This window comes from Pyrus communis, chromosome 10, assembly GCF_041283825.1.
Source record: "Pyrus communis isolate YQ-2024b chromosome 10, ASM4128382v1, whole genome shotgun sequence".
Classification (NCBI taxonomy): Eukaryota; Viridiplantae; Streptophyta; class Magnoliopsida; order Rosales; family Rosaceae; genus Pyrus; species Pyrus communis.
In genome coordinates this window covers 19,661,970-19,683,927 of record NC_142574.1, presented here as the reverse complement: position 1 = coordinate 19,683,927, position 21,958 = coordinate 19,661,970, and the positions used below count along the sequence as shown (strand labels likewise).

The 21,958-nt window shown below is 42.5% G+C and overlaps 1 protein-coding gene across 1 annotated transcript; it reads left to right on the top strand.

Moving 5' to 3' along the window:
* LOC137730244 (ankyrin repeat domain-containing protein 2B) lies at positions 1-3,750 on the top strand. Its single transcript, XM_068469307.2, has 9 exons — positions 1-285; positions 412-456; positions 1,069-1,256; positions 1,615-1,827; positions 1,931-2,079; positions 2,221-2,380; positions 2,764-2,856; positions 3,090-3,229; positions 3,327-3,750. The coding sequence occupies exons 2-9, from the start codon at positions 420-422 to the stop codon at positions 3,424-3,426; spliced, it is 1,080 nt and encodes a 359-aa protein (XP_068325408.2). The 5' UTR covers positions 1-285; positions 412-419; the 3' UTR covers positions 3,427-3,750.
* The last annotated feature ends 18,208 nt before the right edge of the window (positions 3,751-21,958 follow it).

Sequence of the window (21,958 nt, the reverse complement as noted above, 5' to 3'; positions counted from 1 at the left end):
AAAGAAAGAGCCAATCATTCGGGAATTGGGAAAGGGATGAGGATTGAGATGGCCCACTGAGTCGTGTACACTACAGAAATCGGTGGTGAGCTGCTAAGTCAATAGAGCTTATAGGGTTCTGAATCCGCCAGAGCCAAGCTTCTTTCTCTCTCTCTCTCCCTCCCTCCCCCCCCTGCCCCTTCGTCAAGTTTCTGAAGCATTCGCTTCTTTGCTTGCTGCGAAGGACCTCCTGCTTCACTCTCCTTCCCCACTTCAATCTCCACTGCATCGCATCCCGAAGATCAGGTTCGATCATTTTCGCACTTTCTCGAATCGAATGTGTGAATTTCTTGATAAATTACGCAGTTTTGGGTTTGAATCGTTGTTTGGTGATTGGAGATTGATTGTTCTGTTTCTTCGTCGTCGATTCAGGTGCTCCTATGGCTTCCGCGCAGAAGGATGTGCCTGCTGCTGCTGGTATGCTTGGTGTTGTTTCTCGCACTGTTAATTTTTTTTTTTTTTGGTGTGTGTGTGTGTGTGTTCATTTGATTAGCAATTCCAGCGTGTCTGAATTTCTGTCAGTCTCTAGGAGTGGGTTTAGGGGGTTAAAAGAGAGAAGTATTCTTTGTTTTGCTGAAAATTCTCGCAGATTTTGGTGTTTAATTTTATTTGGATTTCTTAATTTGATCAAAGGATGCTTTGGTTAGCAGCCAGTTTTATTTATTCGTTTTTTATCCGGATATATAGCACCGAGGGTATTTGTGAACGGTGAAGCGGTTTGTTTGGGTTCATGTATCTTAAACATGTAGTGAGAAGTGAGGGTTTTGTTTGTGTTTTAGATAATCTGCAGGAATATGTAATTTGGGTTGCTTTTTTAGACCATGATAAAGTAGTCCAAGTAAATTGGGTTAATTTTATTTACTTTTTTAGTGAAGCTTGATAATTGGCTAGTCTGATAACTATTTTCTATATCCTTTTGTTAATTGATTTTTTCATTGAAACTGGATGCAAAAACGGCCAATGTCTTTTGGAATTTAATTTTAAGAGACTAAGAGTATGCCACTCTCGCGTTCATCGTATCTTTTTCAGGTGAAAAGCCAGTTTCTACAGAGAACAAAGGCTCCAAACCCGAAACAACAGAGAACAAAAGTCCCAAGCCTGAGGCATCTTCTGGAGACTCACTGTCAGGACAACCAGGGGCTACCCCTTTCCAAATTCCAGAGGCTGGATTTCCTCCCAATCCTTTTGATTTCTCAGCCATGACTGGCTTGCTGAATGTATGTTATTGCTTTTATTGCGTTTTGAGTTTGAAAACATTTGAATGACTGAGCATGGGAGAAGAATAATTTCGATTAAATTAATAATTGAAAAGTTTATAATTTATCCAAGTCTCAGACCTCTGTTGCTGCACATACGCCTTTTTACACTGAATCTCAGGGAGCAATGTGCACTATGCCATCCATTTCACAATGTATTGAATTCTCTATAGTAATTTGGGGGTATTATGCCTCGATGCGAAATGGGCGAAACTGTGCTACCAATCCAAAACTCAAGTACTAGTAAAACTTTAAAACGTTTAAAAAGTTCAATCAGTCTGGTTCTTGCTCAAAGTGTCTTATATGTCATATGCACCAGGATCCTAGCATTAAGGAATTAGCTGAACAGATAGCAAAGGATCCTTCATTCAACCAGATGGCAGACCAACTTCAGAAAACTTTTCAAGGTGTGTCAGTTGATGAAGGTGTCCCTCAGTTTGATAGTCAACAGTACTATTCCACCATGCAACAGGTTATGCAGAATCCTCAGTTCATGACCATGGCTGAGCGCCTTGGTAGTGCATTGATGCAGGTAATGTGGTCTTTCTCCTTTCATGATTATTTTTTATTTATTCTGAGTGTTGTGCAAGTCGTTTGGTTGATTGAATTTCAAGCTTATTAATTTTTCTACTCAGGATCCATCTATGAATACCATGCTTGAGAGTTTCGCCAATCCCTCGAGCAAAGATCAGCTTGAGGAACGCATGTCACGTATCAAAGAAGATCCTTCTTTGAAACCTATTTTGGAAGAAATAGAAACTGGTGGTCCAGCTGCCATGATGAGGTTAGTAATCCTAGATTTGTTATGGGAGCTGGGAACTAATGCTTAAGCTATAACGTTTTCTTTCTTGAGACATAGTAGTGGAATTGGACTTGATTGAGTACATATTTTTGGTGTGCTAAAGAAGGAAATTCTGCTTTGCAGATACTGGAACGATAAAGACGTTTTGCAGAAGTTGGGAGAAGCAATGGGTCTTGCAGTTGGGGATGCAGCTACTTCTACTGAAGCACCAGAAGAAGCAGAAGATGCCGGAAATGAGGATGAATCAATTGTTCATCACACTGCTAGTGTTGGTGACATGGAGGTAGAGCACACCATTGTCTGCTCTTAACTGTTAATAAGATATTGCCAATAAGAAATTATGCAATTGAGGCATGATTATGGTATTTGAAATTCTGCAATTTAGTTGGTCCTAATTGTTAATAAGAAATTCTGCAATTGAGGCATGATTATGGTATTTGAAAATGTCTTCTATTTGAACTTATTTCTGCTTTCAAACTCATGGCTTTTACACCCAAGCTCTTCATGTTAATTAGTTCTATTAGTATGCTTGCATGATTTCTGGTAACTTAGCATTTGATATCAGGAAATATACCTCCATGTTGAACCTTGATTTGTATATACCCGACGTGTTTGGTTCAACTTAGCAGATGTACAAGTGTTTAAAATTTCCGATCTGTCAATCAGGGTTTGAAAGCTGCCTTAGCATCTGGTGCTGACAAGGATGAGGAAGATTCAGAAGGGAGGACAGCATTACATTTTGCATGTGGATATGGTGAGGTATGATATCTTTCGGAGTCCCTCTCTTTTTACTTGTTTCTGCAAGCCAATACTTGTTATCATCAGGTGATGGACCTTTCGCACATATGCGGAAATCATGCAGTTCTGATATGATCACAAGCTACTGCTGAAACTAAATGATCATGAAGAAAAAGGGGTGGGGGATAGAGTTTTGTTAATGATTTTATACTTTGATATATGGAGGTATTTAGATGCGTCTCATTTCATTTCAGGTGAAGTGTGCTCAAGCTCTTCTTGAGGCTGGAGCAAGAGTCGATGCTCTTGATAAGAACAAAAACACCGCACTTCATTATGCAGCCGGTTATGGTAGGAAGGAATGCGTGGCACTTCTACTTGAGAATGGCGCAGCTGTGTAAGCCATTTGTTAAAATTCTTAAGGCCTCTATATGAAATTAGATATTGCCCCACTCGTAGGTTTACTGATACTCTTTTGTTTCCGGAATCTGCAGCACTCTCCAGAACATGGACGGCAAAACCCCGATTGACGTTGCCAAGTTGAACAACCAAAATGACGTACTAAAGTTGCTCGAGAAGGACGCCTTCCTGTAATTCTTCATAAAGTTGTGGTTGGCATATGCTTACGGTTGTTTCATGTTAGGCATATGCCGATTTGGATTCAGTCTAGTTGGACGATTGGATCGGCGTGAGGAGGATATAAGCAGCCCCATACCTTACTGCTTTGTCTATGTTATGTTTACCTTTTATGATTACTACGTCGCTAGAATGTGTTAGTAACAACCTAAAACATTTTGATGGGAGACATGGAACGTGTTGTGTGGCGTATGACATGTAGCTTTCGTTGTTATTTTGGGATTTCATTTCTCATTGGTGAAAGAAAAAAATGAAGATGGTGATTGATTGCTTATCAAATAATTGGTTTGCACTACTCAAGTTTCTGAGTAAAACACTCTCAACATAAAGTAGGGGTAAACTGATGAAGGGGACTGCACTGAGCAGGAAAAAAATAAACGAAAGGCCGTTTGAAAAATCAATAAATTAGTTTTTGGTGCAGTCTTAGTAGATTAGGAATGAAATTGTGTAAATTCTATCGTATTTGGAATATTCTTATGGGATTCTACCATATCTTGTAGACTGATATTATTCTATTAGAGTTGTAATCCTATTAGGGTATAGATATGACACACACACATCTCTCTCTTTCTTTCTATTGTCGTCGCACCCCCTCTCTGTCTTTTATATGGTTTAGTAAATTAGGCCTACAACACGTTATCAGCACACTCTCGACGTTGTGCTAAAGAGAGCTTAAGTATTACATTTTAATCATTCTTTTTATAATTAATTTATTATTTTATTGAATTGATCAACATACTATTAATTCAATTTAATTTTTTTTTGTTGAACGTGGTATAACGCATTGGAGATGCAATTCCAGCTTTCAAAGAAGGATCTTCTACAAATTCAAAGGCTTAGCTGTTTTCTGCTAGTTAATTTCTTTTAAAATAAATTAAGATATTTAAAACGACCTTGAAGCATGAAAACATTCCTTATGATGCATGAACCTCTTATATTTATATTTCCCTTTCAATTATATATATATATATATATATTCGTGCAATACGCAATTATGCTATGTGGAACTGTGAGTCAAGGCATCAAAATTAATTTACAAGCAATTAGGGTTTTTAACCCTAGAATTCAAAAAAAAAAAAGGGAAATTTGGGATTTTTTCGTGATTGAGTAGTGGCTCCACGCAGTGCCATCGAGCTGAGTTGGTTGACCTGAAACTACACCGCAGTTAGGACGGTGTCATTTCAACGCCCTGCACAGCACCAGACCTCAACCCGGGTTGGTCTCCAAACAAGCTTGAAGCCCTTAGTCCACCACCAGACCCTCAAAACTTTGCTGGGCTATGCCCTGCCTCGGCCTACCACACATGCCGCAAGCTTAGGCTTGCTGGGCTTTGCCCACATGGACCCCGCCCGCCTACAACAAGCTTTGCTTGACATACCTCGACCCGAAATGTTCACTAGGACCCCAAATCGAGCTGTGTTGGGCGACACCTGGAAGGTGACGAAGCCATAAAGTGTGATAGTGTATAAAATGTGAATAAAATTAAACTTAAAAGTGCCTATATACACAACTACGCGGTGAGCGGGTATGGACCTATTTTACACGTGATACAGAGCATAAGACAAGTATAGTGAATAAAGATAATAATTATACCATCAATATAAGCCACCAGAACTGGGAGTGCCACATGTCCTCGTCGATACGGATCCATGCTACTAGAACTCGGAGGGGTGAAAAGAATAGAAAGTATGAGTGGTCAAAACAAAGATTTTCAAATCATTTCTATTATCAAAGGTAGTAACTTCTCGTCGTAAAACTCGAATAGTTTCCAACAAATCATACTACGTAGAAGTATGAAATCAAAAGTATAATACTACTCAGCATCTCATTAGCAATATAAATAATCATGTTCTTAATAAACCATATTAGCACGCAAGTTGGAGTCACCTATAGTGACCTGCACGACTTATTCATATCTCATTACATATCTCATCAATCATGGCTAGCATATAAGTCAGAGTCACCTATATTGACATGTACGACTTATTCATATCTCATCAATCATGCTAGTCAATAGCTCAATAACATGTTAGCTCATCAATATGCAATAACATGCTAGCCAATAGTTCATCAATATGCTAGCCAATAGCTCATCAATATGCTAGCCAATAAGCTCATCAATAAGTACACTTGCACACGAGTCAGAACCACCTATAGTGGTCTGTACAACATGCTGGGTGTAAATAAATACGCTCAAGTGCTACAATCACGTGAAGGTTGTGCGAAGTATCGCAAGTCACCTACGAGTCGGAACCACCTAATGTGGTATGTACGACAGGCTGACACCTACCTTGTATTCAAGGTGAGTGGGAGGTGAACAATCACGTGAAGGCTAGGCCCTGGCCACGAGCGGGAGCACTAACACCGGGGTGCGGGTTTATGAACTCTAATATATCTCAAAACAATCGTACTCACTATCATCATTATCATCAAAGTGTACTTACCTGAATCTCACCTGAGCATCCGCAACGTCATTTGGCACTTCAAAGCATTCACAATAATTAGATTCAGGTAATATACATATGAATATGCCATGATACAATCTAAATCCGAACATTTCATAGTGTTTCCAAATATATATAATATAACATAGCGTAAAATGCATAATCTGTAACGCCCCACTTCCAAACTACTTAGTTTTGGGAATAATTATCGGTGATAAGCTCAACTAGACACTAGTTTAATTAACTATCACTATTTACATCTCCTTACTTCAATTTCCTGATTATTCATACATTGATTTATAACCAACATTTAACCACCAACACATAAGGTTAAAACTCACATTTTACACCAATGTCCCTCACATTGTTCAATTCCCCAACCAAAGCTATTGTCTCAATTATTTAATCTCACATCCTGTATGGTTGCATCTAACGTCTCGTTAGACTGCCTACGTACCCTAAATAGAAATCAAGCCATTTGTAGTTCACGTTAATTATTTGCATGTGACATGCATAAATCAATTTAGAAACGTTTGCAGAACTATCAATTATATACATATGATAAGCAGGAAAAGATCCACTCACCTAGAGTCCACGCTATGATTCACTAGCGCACACATCGAGGCGTCCAGAATGATTGGCGCTTGCCACGAAGTCCAAAAGTGGACGGAAGATGGTCAATTTTGCCCACAAAGCTGGCGATGACTAAAACTTCTCGGCATCGATTTGTTGTCTACGGTGGACCAACGGGGCCAAGGTTGGTTGGGATTTGCTCCTGGGATGATGAGCTACAAAGCCCAAGTAGTGGCATCAGCCATCACTTTGTCGATTTGCTAGAAAATAAAAAAGGGTGGCTAGGGCACCGTGAGAACCATCAACTTTCGTGACCTCAAACCGCCACATACAGAGGTTAATTAAAGTGATGCTTGGGTGGATTTTTGTAGAGGGGAATGAGAGCTTCAAAATGATGGTGGTGGCGTCGAAAGACTCCATCAGAGTTGGCCGGAATCAGCCTTGGAAGATGGGTGATCGTGGAGGTATACGGACTGAAAACCCACGGGAAAAGCTCCCAGCTTTCCCCTTTTCTTTTTTTTCTTTCTTTCTCCTTTCTGATTGGGCTGCTGCCCTTTTTTTCTTTTTCATCTAATTGATCCTTCTTAATCTTTTAACTAACTCTCAATAACCAACTTTAAACGTCCATAACTATACTGTTATAATCCGGACTCGCAAACGGCTTCCGCTTATGCATTTGCACCAACGAGTACTACGAGGATATGCTCAAAGAATAAGTCATACATCTCTCTAGACGATGGTCAACGTTAGTCAAAATCTTTGCCTCTAGGGCATTTTTGTAAATTCACGCTTTTAAAATTAATAGAAACGTAAAATTTGGAACGGGTTGTCACATTGCTTGCTGGGCTCACCATCTGTCTCGGCCAGCAATCACCAAAGCCAACCCACATGCCTGGGCTCGCCTAGAACTGGCCTAAACAAAGCCAACCTTTGGCTGGACTTTCAGTGCACCCATATTAGAGCAGCCCCTGTGTTAGGCATGTGTTCACCATACCCTTTGTGGCTCAAAACCAGTAGCTTGGCTACTGGGCTCCTTCCAAAATCGGCCCGTGGCTTGTAGCCACACATAGGCTACCTTGGCAGCTTTCCTCGAGGCCCACTAAGCCATTTAGGGCCTTGCCTTGCACACGACAACTAGCCCACCGAGTTGGGCTGCGATTTTTCGAACCCAATGCCCTATTTTTGGCATTTCCACTTCATAACCATACTCCTATAATTTTTGGGATGTTATTGGTTAACGCTTATCAAGCTATAATTTTATTATTGCTTGGCTCTAAGATAAAAATTCTAGCTATTATTAACCCAAATGTTATTATTTTGCTCCTACGATCAAACCTGGATCGTTATGATCCATTGAATTAATTAAAGTGACCATCAGTCCATTAATTTGACAAAACATCCAAAATTATTGGCCTGGAGCCCACTTTTTGGCAATTAACAATTCAATAAATTATTTCTTTTCTTTGAACCGTTGACTATCCTTCATAGTCCCGATGCACTCACACTTGAGTTCCTGAAGCAACTCAAATTCACTACACTTAGTTGTATATTGTATTTCGTGTTTTTATAGGTATCTCCTTTTATGAACTAAAAGTTCATAACTAAAACCGAACTTTTAGTTTTGAATTTAATGATTTTGAAACTTGAAGTTTTCATAAAACAATACACCCATGAAAACCCGACGTTTTTCATGTAAACCATGTCTTAGAACCTGAATGTTCTAACTTTGATGCTTGTGGATATCTTATTTTCATAGCACCAATCACAATCTTATTCCCTCCAGTTAGTAGATTGACAAACTGTAACAAGTTCGATTTCACATATTTGAACGTTTCTTGACAGAAACCACTTTATATGGGTACAAGACGTGAATCTTCACTTGACTATTAAGAAGCTGAGCAACTATTGAAGCCAACAATGGCATGGAAGAGCTGAATAAGCCTCTGCCATGATCTTCATTCGAAGACTTATGCCTGAGGCATTACAAACAGAAATTCCTTCCGAACGAGGATTCCATTGCTCTTTGGCTCGCTCATACGGGCTGTATAATCATGAAAGATATTGCCTGAAGCAACCATGATTACGTCCATGAATGAGTACCATTCTGAAGTTTATAAATCTAATCGAATTTTGACTAGAGAATACTTTTCTCGCCCTTTCATGTTTCTAACTCGCTCCTGAGGCAACAGTGTAGAGAGCGGAAATTTACCAAATTCTTGAATCTGATTACTACCATAAATGTAAGAAAAAGGTATAGACCCAGCCTTGGCTGGAGTCTACTGAATGGCTTAACCCAATCCGGTCAAGGTCTACCGAATGATGATTCCCAGTTTCGGTTAGGGCCCACCGAACGGTATTGCTTTGCTTCGGGAGAGGCATACCGAACTTACCCCTCTTCAGCTAGAGCCTACCAAACCTAAGTCTGGGTCAATCTCTCTCACAATCTAATTTCAAGTTTATTTTTACCACATATGGTATAATTAGGGCCTGCTAAGGTGTGTTATCATGCCCGAAGCATGATCGTTGGCACCTAAGACCTAAAATTTCAAGAATTAGGGATATTGTTCTTGAACCTCAACCTGTAGAATCTACTTTCGTTTTGATGGAAGAGATTATTGGTTATGCACCTATTTATGCCCCTACCAATGTTGTTGAGGACTACCATTCTCGTAGTCAATATGTGAGACTAATTTTGCTCCACCGGACACCATTGGAAGAGCAGAATTTTGACATGGATGACCTTGTTAACCGAATCCCCTTAGTAAACTATTTACTTTGTAAACGTTTTTCTATGTTCTTGGATTCAACTTTGGTGTTTGTTTTAGTTATGGAAAATCTTATCAATATTGTCCTCGAATATGAGTTAATTGAATCATGTTTCTTGTATACATGTGAGCGAATTCAATTAAACACGTGATTAGGTACAAATGTGGGAAAGTTAGTTTCTGGATGAATACGATACTACACACACTAACTTTATACCTAAATCACATCTCTAGCAATGACTTCAGGTCTATCCAACTTGATTAAGAGCATTAGCATGCTTCTCGTTTTATGAATGGTATTAACTTACCATTTAAGAGACCTTATATTCTCCTAGTTCTGGAAGAACATCGTTGAGTTTAAAGATATTTGAGATGACAATAATCATGAATGAAATCACTGATGAAAAATAGAGTGGAATATCTTTGCACCACCTCCAAAATACAAAGCCGGAAACCATATTTTAGGGCCAATAGGTTGTCTCCCAACAAGGAACACGCCATATGTGGCCGGCCTAGAGCCTGGTGATTTAGCAGTTTACTTGCCTTGACACTTAGGTCGAACAATGATGCTACGATTTAGCAGTTTAGTTATGGATTTAAGCAATCCGACGGATGTGGTATACTCGTCTAAGTGATTATTTGATCAATTAGGGATATGAACTATGCCTTTGCATGTTAAACTATAAAGTCATATTCCGAATTGCTAGAGTTACAGTTTATGTCATTGACATGAATCTCATTAAGACTATGGAAGAGCTTGAGAAAACTGCCTCGTACCTGAAGATGGAATTTAGGATGATGGATCTTGGGAAAACTCGTTTATGCCTTGACCTGAAGTTCAAGTGTTGTTCTGACGGTACTTGGTCTACCAGTCGAACTACACCCTGAAAGTGTTACCTTTAAGTATACCTATGATCTTCCATACGTTATATGCAAATAAGACCCTTGAAGAGGTTATGAAATACGAAGTTTCATATCTAAGTTCAACTTTGCGCTTCGTTGTACTTAGCTCATTGCATTAGATAGACCATCTTATTCACTGTTAATCTATTGGTAAAGGTGCAGCATCGTGCCTACACGCAACTACTGAATTGGTATTAAAGAAGTTTTTTCACTACCTTGAAGGTCCTATGGACTTAGGCTAATCCCAACGCATCCCGAGCGGATCCGACCCCCTTGATCCTTGGAATAATGCTTACCTTATTTGTTATGTTGACGTTGGTTACTTATCAAATCTGCACAAGGCACATCCCCGAATAGTTATGCCTTTAACAATAGGGATATTGCAATATCTTAGAGGTCCACGATATGACCTTAGTTGTGAAATCTTCGAATCGTTCCAAGACTCACCTTACTTCACTATGCCACACGTGAGACATGGTTGAGAGCTCTTGTTGAGCAGATTCGAAGTACTTGCTATTTCATCCATCGTTGAGTCCCAACGACGATCCATGAAGACTATGCCTTATGTATCCACCCGACCAAGACATGATACATTAATGTAGTCAACGCTAAGACATATTACATCTACATCAGCATAGCATTAGAAGATTAAAGTCATGCAAGCCGATCTCTACACGACGTCATTGCTAAAGTCAATCTTCCATAAGCTTGTTCGAGGAATTGGTATGCCTAACTATTCATATGCAATGCTTGTAGTTCTCATTTGAAAGTTCTGTCAAACTCAGGGGGAGTATCAAGAAGTATACTCACTTGATCTTAATGTACTCTTTTTTCTATAATTAGGAGCATTTTTCCCACTGGGTTGTTGCTACCTAACTAGGTTTTGACGAGGCACCTATCCTGGGTTAGTCATACTCTTGTGAGCTTTTCTACTTGTATCCAAAAGATATATAGTTTTGATTAAATGCAACTTCTCACTTTTATCCTTAATTTATGGGTTTTTTTCTCCCACCTTGGGTTTTAGCATAACGAGGTTTTGTGAGTTTTACCCTTTATGCATTCTTCCATTGATTTGAGACTTGCATTCGCTCATTGTGCCAACAAGTTCGTCAACTGTACTTACTTCATCGTTGAAGACTTGATGCGCCATTTGTTTGAGTGTTTACACACTCAAGGAGGAGTGTTGCAGTCCTATTAAATTAGGAATATTATTGTGTACGTAAATCCTATCATATATGGGATATCCTTATAGGATTCTACCATATCTCTTAGATTAGATATTATCCTATTAAAGTTATAATCCTATTAGGGTAAGGAGATTACCTTCCCTACTACTATAAAGAAAGACACAATGGAGTGATATAACACACACCTCACAATTACAGATCTCTCTCTTTCTCTCTATTGATGCCGCACCCCATCTTTATGTCCTTTATACGGTTCAGTAAATTAGGCCTACAATAGTTTTCAGTTTTTAGTTTTTTTGAAATCAGATAATAAGTTTTCAACTCTAAGAAATCACCACGGGGTGGTTCAGGTCTTGATTTCGATTTTTGGCACTAGTAAACCACAATATGATGGTCAGGGGAAGACTGAAATGCCTCTGTGAGTCTTCTCAGACAGGTTGTCGTGGCGAAGTTATCAGCTAATGCCCTTTAAAAAAAAATTAAAAATTCTAAGGAGACTACAATTTTTGTGCCACATTTGTATACTATATGATGTAGTAAGTAATGTTTACATGTTGTCAATTATATGGTTGTAGTATAAATATGTGGTCTCTTTAACATTATTCGTTAAAAAACGACCTATTTGCCGAATTGCACCCTAAACTTATAACCCACTGCCAATTTACGTTTTGAACTTTATTACCCTCTTCAACTTTTATTTATTTCTAAATTCCCCCTTGCTGTTAAATCTCATCACATTTTGTCGTTGGTTTTGAGAATTTAAAATCACAAAAATAAAATAAGATTAGGGAAAAAAAAAATTCAAATTAAAAGAGAAATAAAGGAAACCACATCTCTCTCCCTCTGCTACGTGATAGTATCCCCCACCATCCCCGCTCACACCCCCCACCTACCCCAACCCTTCCCACACCCTTCGCCGACCTCAATCCCAGATCAAATTCACCCCTCACCTAAACAACGATTTTTCCCTCCAAACTGGATGAAATATGGAAACATTTAATAGCAAGGGAAATTTTAGACGTAAATAAATTTTGTAGGGTAATTTGCTTAAGTTAAAAGTTCAGGGATAAATAGTCGTGGGTTGCAAATTTAGGAAGAATTTCGAAAATAGGTCTTCAAAATTTGAAAAATTAAAAATAAAATAGTTATCAAATGGTATGTAAGTAAGTTGGTTTTGGCTTGCTCCAGTATTGTTCTCGTTTTTTTTTTTCACTTAAAAATAGGTTATAAGATGTTAATTCATATATTGATGCATGACTAAGTTTTCTTAAATTGGAGTATTGGTCCCTACGTTTCTGAAGCGTTGCTATCAAAATTAAAATCTGTAAGAATTGGTTCACGAATTTATCACTTGCGAATTGCTGGTGCTTCTGGGTAGCACTATTATAATCCCTGTCCAAAATAAAAGATTTCAAAAAACTAATAAGTTTTCGACGCGACTATCCAAAATGATCATTATTTCACATTGTAAAAAGTTTAAAATCACTGCCAAACTTTTAGTTCACTGACCAAAAGTTCAAAACTCCAATTAGATGAAAAAAAATATAAAGGACCAATGCTCAAATTTTCTCATCAAGTTAATACCAAAGTCTTAGCCGCGTTTTATTTAGAAGTGACAAATTAACTTATTGAGTTGTTAATAGGTACCTATTAAGAATTATTTAATTTGATTTCATCTTACACCATCATTGTGTTTGGGCCCAAAATACTATTGTTGGGCCGAGCAGCAGGATGTGCTCGGCCCAAGGTGATGACAAATACTATGGGCCGAATAATAAATCCTGGGCCAGATGGCAGGGTCGGCCAAATCCAATCCTAAGTAGTCCAGATGAACAGAAAAGGTCGAGGAAGTCCTGGTGCGACCAGGATTCTCGACCGGCAAGGAATGGAGTCTCGAAAAGAAGGAAAATTCAGAATCCCAGTAGGAGTAGGTTTGTTCGAGTTAGAGTCGAAATGGGACAAGGACTCCCAATCCAAATCAGAATTGGTTTCAAGGAATGGGGTACTATAAATACAAGAAATCATGCAACGGAAAAGCCCTTAAAAAATCAGCATACAATTGCCTTGCGCAAAACCTCTCAAACACCTTGAGATTTTTCCTTTTCTTTTCCTGCCGACACACCTTCAGTTTGGATAAACAGCACTGTGGAAGCACCCGGCGAGCATCTTCAGTTTGGATAAACAGCACTGCTGCCGCAGAATCAGCCAACCGAGAAGCACCTTCAGTTTGGATTAACAGCACTGCGTCGAGGTCGACCAGTTATCTATCTAAGTCTCGGCCGAGAAGGGTTTTCGAACCTTTGTTGGTAGAGGTCACCTTGCTAGCCTTTTCGGCATAGTCAGGTGTTACGAATTGCATTGCTCGGCGTACTGGACGCCGAGTTATTTTATGATTGGATACTCGCAGGTAAGTTTCAGGGTTCGGCATTCCGACGGCCGAACTACGTTTACCATCAAGACATACATCACGTTTGAGTACCTGTGCCCATATAGTTTGGTCTCGATTCGACGTGCTTATACTCTTACGAATATAATCACAGTGACCGAATCGGGCTCCGACGATTTGTGAACTCCGCAGAATTAGTAGCCTTGTCTTCAGGCTGTGGAACCCAGAGACCGAGATTGTTCCTTCCTCGGTCGCAATCGCAAGATAGAGAAGTCAACAACGCGCTCAAAGCGACATCAACAAATTTTACTCCTCGGCCAAGCTCGGCCGACGAGTTGGCACGCCCCGCATTCAACCGAAGGACGTAGTTAGCTTATTAGTTACTCGGCCTGCGCGCCACGTAGGTTTCGTAATTTTTAGAGTCAACATTTTGGCACGCCCGGTGGGACATTTGTGCTAAACCTTCGGAGTTCATGACCGTTGAAACACGGTCTACAAAGAAGAAAACAACCATGGGAAAGTCGACAACTGACTTACCAGTGCAAGGCCTTGGGCAGGATTTGCACCCTACAAAAAATCCGATCATTATTGCGCCGCCCGAGGCCACAAGTGTAACACGCCGAGAAAATGAAATATGTCTCGGCGGACAACCTCACAACTCAGCGGTCCCGAATCAAACGGCGGGCATGTTTATGGAATGGATAGTGGAAGATTGCGACGACGATGGTGGGGAAGGTTCCGATCCACCAACTAGGACCTTTCTTCGGAGACGACTGGATGAACAATATCGTCACGTCGAGCAGTCAATTGGTCAAAAGATGAATGACTTACTAGAAGCAATACGAAGTAACAACGATACACAGACCAGAATGCTTGAACTATTGGTTAGTAAAGCCTTCGAAGATGGCCAGGTCGGCCAACCTCGGCAGCTTTCGACAAATGTGCCAATACCAGCCGAGAGAGGGTCTGCCCGGCCGCAACCAATCACCTTAGAAAGAAGAGGTGGACCAGGAAATAGATCTGAGGGACCAAGCCAGGGAGAAGAAGCAACTTCCGTAAACATGACCGAAGTCCAGAGAATGATTGACTCAGCCCTGAAGAAAGGGCCGAAGTTTCCAAAATTCATCCATCCATACCCTGCTTATGTAGAAAGGTTTGAATACCCACGGGGATTTAAGATCCCTGATTTCAGCCTCTTCGTCGGGGAATCGTCTTTATCCTCATTAGAACATGTGGCTCGGTTCACAGCACAGTGTGGAGACGTCAATAGCGACTTCTACAAATTACAGCTGTTTAACTTTTCACTGACAGGCTCAGCTTTCGCCTGGTACATTAATCTTCCACCCAACTCCGTGCAGAGTTGGGAAGAGTTAGTCGAAAAGTTCCATGAACAATTCTATCGGCCAGGGATGGAGATGTCCGTATCATCGTTGGCCAGGATGGCTCAAGCATCCGACGAATCTCTGATGGAATACCTAACAAGGTTTAAGTCGGCCAGGAATTGGTGCCGAGTACCACTCCCCGAAGTGGAATTCGTCAGAATCGCCCTCAATGGATTAGACGTGGAGTACAAAAAGAAGTTTCTGGAGGCAAATATTCGAGATATGTACGAACTTGCTCAACACGTTGAACAATATGATTATCTGCTCCGAGAAGAAAAGATATCAAAGTCACCATCTCGGGGGACGTTGTATAAGAATCCCACGGTTAGCTATGCATTGGCCGAAAGTGAGGACCCTCAGTATGCTAGTGTGGATGCGGCCGAGATAGTAATAGACAAACCCTACGTCTGCAAGGCTTTGGCTCAAGTAAATTCCAAAGACACCAAAGCCCGTTCGGTCGCCGAGGAAATGAGTAAGTCATCGAAAGCATACACTTTCGATATCACCAAAGCAGATGCAATTTTCGATCAATTATTGGCAGCAAAAATCATTAAGCTTCGGCCGGGACATACTATCCCTAAGGCCGATGAATTAAAGGGAAATATATACTGTAAGTATCATAATTCTAATAAGCATGCAACCAATAATTGTGTTGTGTTCCGAGACACAATTCAAAGTTGGATTGAGAAAGGAAAGTTGAAATTTCCGGAAAAGCAGATGGCGGTCGACGTCAATCCCTTCCCTTCAACAACAATTGGTATGGTGGATGCTCATATTCCTAAAAACAAAGGGAAGGCCGAATACGTCCCGGTGCAGCATATCCATCAACGGAATGGTCGAACAAGACTAAAGCTTGATTTATTTTGAAATGCACCACCTACGGAACAATCGGGGCCACCTGCCGATGAGCCTATGACGAGGTCAAGTCCCGACGGAACTCATGAATCAAAGGTTTTATGTGACCATTGTAAAACACCAGTTAAACCTGGGAAGAAGACATCTTCAACACCCCCCACGGCCCCTGTAACATCACCAAAGGGACACGGTCCACGACGTCAAGTGTTTGATCGACTCAGCCCACAATTACGGCCGAAAGACCAGGCCTCGGTCAGGCGGCGTCTTGATTTCGACGCACCTTTCTATAATGAGGATTATTACTCGCGCAATACCAACAGTTCGGGCTCGCCAACCAATCGTAAAACTTTCAAGCCACCCAGGACATCGGATCAACGCTGGTACAGTTACAATTCTCCAACTGGATTGTATACGGCGCTGTCTAAATCTCAAAAACGTCGCCGCCAACGGATAGATTGCATGGCACGGCGACAAGCGCAGGCCAGCCCTTCCAACCAGTGGCAACCAAAAAAGGCCGTGGACAACATCAGCGAACGGCCAACCCCGATTATCATGACCGAGTTGGCCGAAGGGAAGAAAGTAGCAGCTGCCGGTTTCGAAACCACCATTGAGGAGTCTAAGAAACGTATCAAGATCATTCTCCGGCCTGGGGAAACGAGAGCTCGTCTAGAGCATTTTAGACAAGAGGCCGAAAGGAAACTTTCTCCGTTACCACCGCGCGAGCCGTTTATCAAAATACGGCGCAACTTACATCCTCCATTCCTCGGTGAATCCTTGGAATACATGCGAGAGTTTCATAAGAAAAACTCCGCCAATGACTTGTATGGACTACCCAAGGCGTGTCAGGAAGCCCTCGACTTAGCTCTAACTTGCCCTGATGCCGAGCAAATTATCCAAAAAACTTCCGACCCAGCAATTAAGGCTAGGTTCCAACATATACGGGAGGCTTAGGTCCTTGGTTTTGAGGTCGATCCTTATACAGATATCGACGCCGCCGAATTACCCTTTTCGCTCGAAGACCTTCAGCATTTGCGCTATCATTTCGAAGTTTTCTCGGCTGTATCGCTCTTTGGCCTCACGGCCGATGAGGAAAAACGGATAGCACGACTGGATACATATCTAGACACGAGGAACGCCCGTATTGCCTATGAAGAACGAGCCCGTGTAACGAAGGACCAACGTAAGTCTTCGGCAGTCAACATAGTCGAGGAAAATAGCCCACCCACACTCGATTTAGTTCACACGTCTCAGATACCGGTTCTTACCGAGGCACTCAAAAATTTGATCGAGGATGTTCCGCCGACTGCTACTGTGGTTAGTTCTGCAGAAGACGACGACCACGATCCAATGGGTCCCTCGGTCCTCGAACATATGGAGATCAGTATGGTCCACGTCTTACTAGCTGAATTCCAGCCAAGTACCCACCAGTCGAATTTCTTGGATGGAGACGTGGTTGCCGAGGAAGCAACACAAGTAGATTTCGTCGCAAACGACGACGACAGAGACACCCGAAGCAGAGACAACCTTAAGGCGGCTTTGGCCGAACTATTCCCCCGCTCATCCTCGGTTAATCTCCAACACCTGAAGCCGTTGTACGTCACGGCTCACATCGAAGGATTTCCTATTTCTAAAGTGTTTGTCGACTGTGGAGCCACAATCAACATTATGCTGATATCCGTCATGAAGGATTTACGCCGTTCTGATAATGAACTCATTCCGTCAGGGATCACTATAAGCAGCTTCGTTGGTGACAAGTCACAGACCAAAGGAGTGCTCCCGTTGGAGGTTAGCATTGCCGGTCGTCAACACATGACGACATTCTTTATAATTGATTCCAAGACCGACTATAACGCATTACTTGGCCGCGACTGGATCCACCAAACCAGTTGCATTCCTTCATCACTATACCAAGTTCTCATCTTTTGGGATGGCAAATCGGTCGTAGTCCACCCAGCCGATAACCAACCATTTGAAACCAACATGATTCAGGCTCGCTATTACGATGATCACGTCGGCTACATCACCCTCCAAGGCCTTAACGAGGATGGCCGGCCGACGAGAATTTCAGTACAGAAAGTGATTGAGGTCGGCGCCGAGACTGTCCAACAGGATTCGGCGAGACTTGGCTTGGCAGATTTAGTCACCAATGCCGATAATTGAGCACACCACGCAAGAACGGCGTCAGGCCGTTGTTTCATCTACAATGGAACGTCTGTTGGCCCATTGGTACGCCATTACCAAGCAACCACATTCCGGCATCAATTTAATCGATTTTTTGGCCTAAGCAGATAACGGCCCCGTTCTATATTTCGATAAAGTTCAGGCTGCGCCGGCCGAACTCGAAGACCATCGGCCTCAAGTTAAGGACCCATTAGAAGAAGTTAACGTAGGCACGGCCGATGATCCTCGAACATTGTTTATTAGCGCGTTACTCCCACCATCCATGAAGGTCGAACTCCGTAAGTTACTCCAGGAATTTAAAGATTGCTTCGCGTGGAGCTATCATGAAATGCCAGGCCTCGACCGAAACCTTGTAGAGCATGAGCTACGCATCAAGGAAGGGTGTAAGCCTTTTCGCCAACCCCCTCGCCGATTTTCGACCGAAGTACAACTCGGCATCAAAGAAGAATTAGTTCGGCTCCTAAAAGCTGGGTTTATTATGACCGCTCGGTACGTCGAATGGTTGGCCAATATCGTCCCAGTGTTGAAGAAAAACGGTGCCCTTCGCATTTGCATCGATTTCTGTAATCTAAATCTAGCCACTCCCAAGGACAAATATACAATGCCAATCTCAGATTTATTAATTGATGCCGCAGCTAATCATGAACTGCTATCTTTTATGGACGGCCATGCGGGTTACAACTAGATTTTCATTGCCGAAGCTGACGTCCACAAGACGGCTTTCCGTTGCCCTAGGGCACTTGGTACTTACGAATGGGTAGTCATGCTATTCGGCCTCAAGAATGCCGGCGCCACATACCAACGAGCCATGAATCTGATATTCCACGACTTAATCGGTACAATCGTCGAAGTTTACATCGATGATGTGGTCGTAAAATCTAAACGCCGTCAAACGCACCTGGACGATCTGCGGCAAGCGTTCCTTCGCATACGCAAGAACAACCTCAAAATGAACCCGGCCAAGTGTGCTTTCGGTGTTTCGACCAGTAATTTCCTAGGATTTTTGGTGCACCACCGCGGCATCGAAGTCGACGAAAATAAAGCCCGCGCCATCATTAGCGCCCCACCTCCGACGACAAAGAAACAGCTCCAGTCGTTACTCGGGCAGATAAATTTCCTCCGTCGTTTCATCGCCAATTCGGCGGGTAAGATGAAGGCATTCTCTACGCTCCTAAAACTTAAGGATACCGACAAATTTGAATGGCGCGAAGAGCATCAAACTACATTTACGCAAATCAAGGTGGCCCTTTCCACCCCACCCGTGCTAGTTCTACCTTGTCGCAACAAACCCCTTAAATTATATATTTCGGCAGCCACTGAATCCATTGGTTGTCTCCTCGCACAAGACAACAATGGAGGGCGTGAACAAGCGATCTTTTATCTTAGCCGAAATCTGAATTCACCAGAGCTCAATTACTCCACTGTCGAAAAACTTTGCTTAGCTTTGTTTTTTGCCGCCTCCAAGCTTCGGCATTACATGCTCCCATTAGTAACGTAGGTCATCGCCCAAACGGACGTAATTCGGTACATGCTCACTCGGCCCATTGTCAAAGGCCGAATCGGGAAATGGACGCTCGTTTTATCCGAGTTCAGCCTTCAGTATGTACCCCAAAAGGCCGTCAAGGGGCAAGCTCTCGCCGATTTCTTGGCCCAACACCCTTCCCCTTATGGTTCTGAAAGAGGCGACGTCGACATCGGTTTAGTCACCACACGCGATAGCCATTGGACTATGCATTTTGATGGTTCCAGTACTTCGACCTCGGCCGGTGTTGGAATTGCAATTCAATCGCCTGACCACTGCCGATGGTATTTTTCTCTCAAGTTGGATTTCAGCTGCACCAATAATCAGGCCGAATATGAAGCCCTCATTATCGGCCTCCACGTTTTACACGATCTACGGGTCTCCCGCGTTCTCGTCCTCGGTGATTCCGAACTTGTGGTTAACCAACTAAACAGCCTGTTTCGTTGCATGAGTTGTACTTTAGCGCCCTATCACATGGTCGCCACCTACCTGGCCGAGTCGTTCGAACGGATCACATTTGAACACATTTCACGTATCCACAACACAGACGCCGATGAACTCGCCCAGATCGCCTCCGGAGCACAACTCATGGGGGGCAAGCTAGGCCGAATTGCAGCCACAAGTCTGCGCTCGTACCCAGCCTTGATCAATCGGCAAACTCTCCAGCGCGCACACGTAATACGTACAAGGGTAATGTCGCTCCCATCCCTACTGGAACGCGGAAACCCCGTAAAAGTATGTGCCGTCGAGGTAGAACCGGATGATTGGCGAAAGACGATGTTACGGTACCTCGATAACCCCAATGGGAAACACAACCGAAGAACGAAGGTCCTCGCCACGAATTACGTGTCGTACCAAAATGAATTATACCGCAAGGGCGAGGACGGTTTACTAATATTGTGCCTCGGCCCACACGAGGCCACCGAAGCAATGGCCGAGGTACATGAAGGAATTTGTGGGGCACACCAGTCTGGACGAAAGATGCGCTGGTTGCTCCGGCGACACGGTTATTTTTGGCCCAACATATTAAAGGACTGCATCGAATATGCACGAAGATGCGTACCATGCCAAATTCATGGACCCATGCAGAGAGCCCCAGCCGAATTACTCCACTCGGTGACTAAACCATGGCCGTTCAGGGGTTGGGCAATGGACGTAATTGGCAAAATCACGCCATCATCGGGTGCGGCGAAACACGCGTGGATTATGGTAGCAACTGACTATTTCACTAAATGGGTTGAGGCAAGATCATACGCCGAATTAACGGCCAAAGAGGTATGCAATTTCGTAGAGGAGAATATTGTGACCAGATTCGGCGTGCCAGAATCGATCATAACTGATAATGGCACTATATTCACGGCCGATAGGTTTAAGGAATACGCGGCAAGTTTGAATATCCGACTCGAGCAATCTACGCCGTACTACCCACAGGCAAACGGGCAGGCCGAGGCCAGCAATAAAGTGTTAATCGGCATCCTTGAAAAAATGGTAAAAGAGAAACCTGGTTTGTGGCATTTGAAGTTAAATGAAGCATTATGGGCATACCGAACTTCACCCCGGTCGGCCACTGGAACCACTCCTTACGCGCTAACTTATGGACACGACGCTATGTTACCGGTTGAGTTGAGTATAAGCTCATTACGAGTGATCGAGCAGAGTAATTTGTTCAGTGTTGAATATAGTCAAGCAATGCGACAAGAATTAGAAGACTTAGAAGAAAGTCGAATCGACGCGGGTAATCTATTGATAGCACAAAAGAAAATTGTCGAGCGAGCGTATAACCAGCGCGTGTAAGACAAAAAACGTTCGGCGAAGGAGAATTGGTGTGGCAAACTGTGTTGCCTGTCGGGATTAAAGACCCCTGATTCGGTAAATGGTCGCCGAATTGGGAAGGGCTATTCATCGTTCACAAAGTCCTCGGCAAAGGGGCATATCATCTAAGAGATCGAACGGGTTCAGTTCACAAATTGCCAATTAATGGAAAGTTTTTAAAAAAGTACTATCCAATTGCATGGGAAATGCAAGAGTAAGACCATTGTATTGATAGCAAAATGACCATTGTATTTATAGCAAAAAACAAATACAAAGATAATTTCCTAAGGGGTCGAGGGGAGAAAAGTCTCGAGGGCAGCTTTTAGCTCCAGCCACTTCGCTTCGCTCAAAATTATCTCAGCCTGCCTCGTCTTCTTGTTGCACTGCAGTTGCTGGATACGCCGTGCGCCGGCAGCGAAGGCCGTCAGCCGAGCCTTGTTGGCCTCAAAGTCCTTCTCAAGCTCGGAAGCAGCAACCGAC

Bases quoted from the DNA above. Each gene is read 5' to 3' on its own strand.
- LOC137730244 (XM_068469307.2), top strand. From the start codon at position 420: ATGGCTTCCGCGCAGAAGGATGTGCCTGCTGCTGCTG. The intron at 2,381-2,763 runs GTAGAGCACACC...TCTGTCAATCAG, and splicing joins CTAGTGTTGGTGACATGGAG to GGTTTGAAAGCTGCCTTAGC. The intron at 3,230-3,326 runs GTAAGCCATTTG...CGGAATCTGCAG, and splicing joins CTTGAGAATGGCGCAGCTGT to CACTCTCCAGAACATGGACG.